At 41.4% G+C, this 7,584-nt stretch overlaps 2 protein-coding genes across 14 annotated transcripts in view; one reads left to right on the top strand and one right to left on the bottom strand.

Annotated features, from left to right (window-relative positions):
- dtn (transmembrane protein 132C dtn) overlaps positions 1-7,584 on the top strand; it is a 97,201-nt gene that overhangs the window by 18,470 nt on the left and 71,147 nt on the right. Inside the window, exons 1-4 of one of the 10 annotated variants that reach the window (XR_002670444.2) lie at positions 1,087-1,419; positions 2,728-2,916; positions 3,952-4,130; positions 5,151-6,529. The exons of 7 other annotated variants lie outside the window; for them this stretch is intronic. The gene's annotated coding sequence lies outside the window, so the exon portion shown is untranslated. Of the gene's footprint in view, positions 1-1,086; positions 1,420-2,727; positions 2,917-3,951; positions 4,131-5,147; positions 6,530-7,584 lie in introns of those variants that run through there. 2 more of the 10 variants (XR_015329378.1, XM_086991577.1) reach the window with 2 other exon arrangements.
- Positions 1-7,584, bottom strand: part of LOC111243364 (uncharacterized) — a 40,268-nt gene that overhangs the window by 24,311 nt on the left and 8,373 nt on the right. For all 4 annotated transcript variants that reach the window (XR_002670445.2, XR_015329419.1, XR_015329421.1 and 1 more), the window contains exon 3: positions 6,872-7,464. Coding sequence is in view for 1 of the 4 variants with exons in the window: in XM_086991647.1 (XP_086847773.1) it covers positions 7,364-7,464 (101 nt within the window). In the remaining 3 variants the exon portion in view is untranslated. Of the gene's footprint in view, positions 7,465-7,584 lie in introns of those variants that run through there.

The raw sequence follows: 7,584 nt of genomic DNA, 5'->3' as shown, positions 1-7,584 counted from the left end.
TATTTAATAATATCTTTATTATTTACTAATTAACATATATATATATATATATATATATATATATGTTAATTAGTAAATAATAAAGATATTATTAAATATTTGTATTAATATATATTGCAGCTTTATGCAGCTCATCAAGATTTATCGGGTAACCTCTAGAAAAATATTTCCTTTATTCGAACGGCACTTTAGATCTGAAAACTGAAATTTAAACAAAAAGTACGTTATAGCTGATACGTGAAGGAGTACGTTATATAGTGAGTTCATTGAGAGCTTTCGTGGTTGTATCAATAAATATTTTCCCTACGAAAAAATGTTATCTCAGTGTTATCTGAGCAAAAGAGTTATCGTGTACCTGGCTTTTGGCGCCTTTTCAGGCTGAAAAATCTAGTTTAGATCAGGTATCATATACAGAATTTTGATTCAGCTCGCCGAAAGCCTTCGATTGGTATCAGAACAACACGCCTCCCCCTTAGGTAGATCTCCATGTAAATATTCGGGTATCATTTTGCCAGTAGAAAAAAATTGACGACAAATAAAACCCAGTAAAATATAGCCTACTTCAACCCCTGCAAAGAAACCGCACAAACAGGGACCAACATTGTAAAGAGCAGCTAATAAACCCAAGTTTACATTACGCTCTACGGCGTGGATAAAGCAAACCTGTCCCAGGGTAAAAGCATTTATCCTATCGGGTCCATTTCACGCACGGCTTTTTGTCGGCATGAAACTCTCACCATTGGCGAAGATCAACCCAGACCGACCACCTCAGCGGGTCGATTTGGGTCAGGTGGATAGAAAGACAGACAGACGCCAAATTCTAATAGGGTCTGGATATATATATATCCCGTCCCGTTTTATTTAGCCAACAATAAAAGGGCTCATCATACCTATTCGTGAACCTAAACACTGTGCAGTTTACGATACCACTCATGTCAATGTTAATCTAAAATTAATCTATTGATACATTCATAATTGAAATCCGCGTCTGTATAGCGTGCAATATTTCTATGAAAAGACGAAAAGCATTATTTATAATTATAGACTGTCTGTGTCATACAAAATGGCCGTTCTGAAACGCGATAATGTTGTAGACTCGACCGCAGCCAAGCCAAGGCAAGGCTCCAGGCGTTTACCTCTCTAATGTCACCTGGCTTTGCGGACGCTGAAGGGGACGAACCTATTTTTCTGTCCTCCATCGTACACCAATCAGCGTCATGCAGTTGGACGTTTTCAGTTAGTGGTGTCGTTACCTAGGTGCACTCGAAAGAAGCCACGCGGCTGAAAGCAAGGAGCTTGAAGCTACTCGATTCGTACAGGCGGTTACGCTCTCAATGTCGTTCTGTGTCATCGCTTCGAAAAATATCAGCAGAGGCTACGTCTTTTCTAAAGCTGTATGACTTTTTTGATTCCTTGCTGGTAAGGGCCACGCGAAATATAGCAGAGGGCGCATATTAAGGTATTTATTAATGCTGCAAGTGGTTATTTATGAAAACACGTATGTATCTTTATATGTCGCCAATGAGTGTTTACCTAAAATATGCTTTCTGATGTAGGTATCACCCGCTGAAAGAGTTTGGAGTAAACTGACAGGTGTTAGGTGTTGAAGATGCTTCAGTTGATTTCTGCGGCCAGAGAACAGACTTATTTATTACCCGCAGGCATCCACCGGACTGGTCTTTACCACGCCAACCGTGACGATAGTCTAGTACTCTATGAAGCACTCCCGATATTCGTATAAAAAGTGGAGCGGAACCGTTCACACGTCAAAACAAACCTATTGTTCGTTATCGGTTGGCGTGTAATTTATTCTGCATCGCTTATTATCTACAAGAACAATTTGATTGTGCCACTGCCTTTTTCTTTTATTGCAGTTCTTCTCTCCAATCAAGTTAGTTGCAATATTTCAGTTTTCCAGCACTGGTACAGATGTAAACGGGCTTGTAATTTACGTACGAATATTTCGTGATTTGCCACATGCGGTGTATCCGTTTAGTGGATTGGCTATGTACTACCGTACTCAATCGCCTTATAGCTGCAGACCTGTAATAATATGCTACCCGTCAATGGTTAATTGTCCTGTAGAAGGGGTTCGCCCCGTTTTTCACACGCGGTGGTGTCAGCTTCGCTCGCGCCTTATAAGCAACCCCGGGTCGATTGGATGTTGGGGCGTAGGGATCGTGTCGATACGAGCATCGACAAACGATCACACATCCACAATAATGAATCTTCGCCGTGTGGCCTGTAACGTCTGATGATTTTGATCCGTATGAATTTTACGTACTCGGCCTGGGGCACGTGTGGGCTACGGTTATGTGGGGGTGTGTAAAAGTGTATATATAGGGTCCTCAATCGGCAACAACTAGTTCATGTTGCTAACGTTTGCGGGATGTTCTTCGCAGAGAAAATCAGACGGCGAAAAATTGACTATACTTACGTGTTCGTTCCACTGTTTCTAGTAATAACATGCCACAAAAGACGAAACATGGAACTTTTCCCTCTGAGCAGTTTTCGTGTGTGTATTAATACATTACCGACTTGCTATTAATCCAAATATCCGTACGTCTAAGTTAAATTGTTTTCTCTGTTATAGATAGATAGATTTTTTTTTTTTTGTTGCATAGGAAACTGTTTTTTTCTTCTGATCTTTCTAAATGCTTCGTTCCCTTGGGTAAAAAAGCAACCAATCATTCGATATACTAAATTTATATTCATTCAATTTTTTAGGCAAACTGTTTTTTTGACCGTCACTCCTTGCGATGAAAAACGACGACACAGCATTTTTCCCCGAGCAAAAAAAAAAACCTCATCAGGTTACGTGATTAACTCTGGCGTACCACCGAGCATATATAGCTAAGCATCCTCTCGCTACGCCTAGACAATTGGCTGACCAACAATGCCCCCTTCCGTACCTACGTTCGTCATCATATAGTCATATTGTTGATAATTTAAGCGCGATCAATGCTTATTATATATACTAGATATTATAGCAATATATCAGCACGCATACACACACGCGTCTATTCGTACTTTACACGATACGATAGAAAATTAATGAATAAAAACAGTTTTACTACTTTCGCTGCTCTAATCGTTGTAGCAGCAACAGCAGCAGCAGCAGCAGCAGATGGCCGCTAGCACAAACCCATTTCTGATGGATAGCCCAGACACTCTGGCGAACTGCTCTGGCCAGTAGTACTACGTACGTTATAAAATAATGGTCCATCAGCGTCACTGTCAATCGGCAATACATTATGAAGGCAACGGCTGATTCGGCAGCGTGAACCCGTTATGCGGTAGTGGTGTTTCAATGTGCCGACGACCCAGAATGGCTACGATAAAGGACGCAGTTTCGCCAGCAGCCTTTGCCGTCATTATGGGAAATAACCGCGGCCATTGAATTAACACGCAGATCGGGACTATGGGATCATTAACGTAATAAAGATCGACGTCAAACTCAATGATGACGGAACAGCGTACGTTTACTCTTTGCTACTGCTGCAACTGGCATTGCCTCGCCTTCTCTATTAGAATGCTAAAGATGCTAGAGATGAAGAATGCTAAAGCGGTTCTTCGAGAGACATGCGGCCTGCGAGAGGATAGCATTAAATAGATTTAGCTAACTGCGGCCATTCACTAGAGATATGGAGGGTGCTGGATATAAAAAACAAAAACACGGCTGTAAAAATAGCCAAAGAGGTCAGGTATTAGGATATTAGGGCAACGACTGGCTACAACACTAAAGCTAGCTTTGTGCATAATTTTATTGGTACTTTATTACTGTTGTTGTTGTTGTTGTTGATGTGATCGTTGTCGAAAAAACAAGTCACGACTCGTGATTATTATATATAATACGATATGCAGCAGCGAACGTTTTTTGCTCAGAAAAATGAATATATTAATCCCTAAGATATTATTATATTATCCCTTCTTTTTTACGTTGATTATTAGTGAGGCGTAAAATTATTACTTCGGCCGGTGCACACGTCTGACGACTAACGAGATTCCCACTATCGTCCCCGATGTCCTTCAGTGGCCTAATCAAGAAACGTCATGATGACAGCAGTGACTCCTAAGCCACTCACCCTGCTGCCACCGTCGCAGAAAGAGTCTTCTTGCTTGACTCAAAGGTGAGAGCATGAATAACGTCGACCGCTGTAAAGCAGCCAACATATTACCGCCAATCTTTGACCGAAGCTTTGTCTCCTAATTGTCCTGACACCGATAATCTTCTTCCCGCTGGGCCCGTTCGTCTTCCAGCGTCAATTCGCAGCGCCATCTCCCGCGAACATCTGGCTTTGGCGAGTGATTTTCGATTTCATACGCTTGCCCTGCTGTTTGCACTAATCGAAATCTAGTTTGAACTATGGGCCTTAAATTACGCTCGGGGTCTCGTCGAAGTCGCCGTACATATTCTACGTGTACTGTCGGATTGTTCGCGCTCGGCTATGTTCTGTGGTACCTCATCGATTATTGAATAGTTGTATCTTCGTGTGTGCTGCTGTATGACCATCGTTGTTGATCTTTGCCTATCCACACGATGATGATGAGGCAGTGGAGGCGCAGGTGTACCGCGCCCGATCCATTATCTAGAGATTCTACGTCGTATTATCGATGGACAGCTAAGGAAAAAGGTCAACGATAACGTTGTCAATCCTGTGCAGCATCACTGCTGTTCATGCTCAAAATGTCAACAAATTTTAATGATATCCCTTGTGTTGAAGGGTTGTGTGAATGAATGGCAACCATCCCGATGAGGTGCCTACATCCTGTCGTGTTACGACTGCGTAGGTGTATGCATGTGTCGATAGCAAGTTGTGCCACTTCAAAAAACAGGCATAAAATAATCCTTGGATAGAAAGGACGGATGAATCCGTGAAATTTTTATACGAGAACAAACAATACTACTATTATCATTATTACCGTAAAATATCTCTAGAAACTTATTGTTAATAAGATTTATAGGTGCGCGGTAAGGTTTTACGACCGATTTGCCGGAACATCGAGTAAAATGTATATTTTAAATTTCGATTCTAGTACTACTGCTAAGCGTCGTCTCGGCAAACTAGCTTCTTTCAGCATGAAACAAAGAGTGCATCTATCCGACATCAGTTTCAAAGCTAAACTGCTTCCATCACTTTGTTCAGTAGGCAAACACCTCAATATTACGCTCTAACGGAGATCGACAAGGGGGACAGAGCTAAGAGAGAAAGTGCCCTTCTAGCCACAGAATACTAAGCATTGAGGAAATATTTCTAAAACTGTCAAAAGCCGCCGTGAGCCGTACATATGTGCCATGTCGAAGGCCATGTATATGTTAGAACATGATAAACGCACGAAGAAGTCACTTAAGTGAAAACGACCGTAGAGCTTTCCCTTTGACATATGATTTCTACTGCATGTGGTGAAAGAAGGTCATCAAATTATAGTCGCTGGTAAAACCCAGTTTCTATGCAGGATGATACATGGTCTAAAGCAGTTTTCATATTGTAGATCGTTTAGATGCATTTTTCAAACTTTTAATTGATCGTAAATAAATTTGAAATTATTTGGAATGATCCTTATGACATAGTGCCAGTTACTTTTTTTTCTTTTTAATGCGCGTTTTTGGTCGCTTTTGACTGGAGTATTTCCGTTATAATCCTATGTTATATAATGACCATGCAAGATACAATGCCGTTACATATTGTATAGCAAATGAATCGAAGGCTCTGCTGTGGCTATACCCAAAATGCGTTCCAGACGATAGCAGGCGCACTCGATCAGGATCTAATTTCGGATCATTTGATGGGCTGGTGACGATGCTGGTTAGTTTTGCGCAAAGTCAGCCAGCTTCCCGCGGAGATTCGTGCTAATTTTACCCTTAATGCTATGATGGTTTAGAAATAGATTCACTATACTGATCCTAACTGTTTGCAACCTAATATTTTAATCCCTTTACGACAAAATTCTAAATGCAATGTTCTCTAGAGATCACTTCTGATCCGTGGGTGAACTATCATATGGCTTTTCGGCATAGGTAGTACTGATCAGAATGATAGATATATTTAATCATATGGAAGTATACTTGCCATTAAGGCAGCTATCGTTGAAAATAAACAGCAAACGTATTTATACTAGAAAAATGGCGGGTATCCCTCTACATTTTGTAAATTCACTTGAAATCACCTAACTAACGCCCAACGCATCTCCCCCCGTAACCTATCCTTGGAGATTTTTTATTCGGCACACGATATGTCGTTTTGAATTTTACTCACGACTATATGCAGATTGCCAGTTACTGCTTGTTCTGCTCTAAAAGAAAAAACCTCTTTTCATCCTCGCACCAGCTAACTAGTCAACGGCTAAAGCTAACGGTATTTCTCTCTTAATTATCTAGATAATTATTTTAGGCATTGCTTTCCTAGGGGAGCTGTAATTGGCAGGTTTAATTAACCCTTCGTCCCAATGTGGTCCAACTGCTCGTCAAAAATTGGTAATTTGAGTTATGTATTGCCAAATATTGTATCAATAGACGTTCAACCTAATTGCCAATAAAACTAAAAATAAAATTTTCAGTTTTGTTGTCGGCCGTTAAGAGTTAACAAGCGGAAACGACACGTACGATATGAAGCGTACTTGTCACTGTAAGACGTTTCTTAAACCGGTGTTACTTTTAAGACAGCATAGGTCGCTGTCTACGTGAGGATCAATAGAAGAAAAGCATCTAATAGGTATGCGTACGGTGCACTCAATCACAACTCGATCGCGGAAAGGACCACTGCTCCCTAGAACTAATCATGGCGACCACTCATATCGACCTATTGCTTATTGCTAGTATTTTCTTGTACCTATTATCTATCCACGACTGTTTTTCTCTATTCTGTAATTTTTGAGGTCATTACGGTGCTAGTTTATTGAATATTCACGTGTCTGGAAAGCCGAGTAAGTCCTATCCCAGGACATCGATCAATTGCTTGAAATCCCTGTTAGACGTGTACAGGCAAACATACACACATCATATGGCACGGTGATGCAAATTGCTGTTACGTTCTCTCTGCTGCTAATCAAGTTAGTATCAGTTCAGAGTATTGCTCCGCGCATTTTTCTAAACCACAGGACCAATACGTACCTTGTCTTGTTATCATTTCGTTAGCCTAACAGCGTTTGATGTCGATAGCAAACGTTACATTTTCATTGCTACGAACGTACGTCCGCAAGATAACATTGAAATCGGGACCCTGCGACCAGCTGTCCTTCGACGGCGTCTTTCTTAACTCATCGCACCGAAAAGCAACAGCTGACACGAGTTAAGCGATCCTCGACGAGGTCGTTTACAGATTGGCCACAGCGCATCTTGCACTCCCTGAAGAACGCTTTGAGCTTATGAACGTAGGCTAGCAGCTGCAGAACCAGCTAGTAGTCGACAGCGGCCAATTGCATCCTCAATTGGGACGAGGTAGGAGTTGTGAGTCCATGGAGCGACTACGGAAGGATAAGATCGAGGACTTAGGTCTTTTAATGATTACCCATTAACCGCACCGTCTTGTCGCAATCGCCTACCCCGTTTTTATCGAGCTATTAAGTTCGGTTGAGCATAGCAGT

The sequence above is a fragment of the Varroa destructor genome, unplaced genomic scaffold (genome assembly GCF_002443255.2).
Source record: "Varroa destructor unplaced genomic scaffold, Vdes_3.0 BEIS01000001.1, whole genome shotgun sequence".
In the NCBI taxonomy this organism is placed as follows: domain Eukaryota; kingdom Metazoa; phylum Arthropoda; class Arachnida; order Mesostigmata; family Varroidae; genus Varroa; species Varroa destructor.
This window is presented reverse-complemented; position numbering and strand designations above follow the sequence as displayed.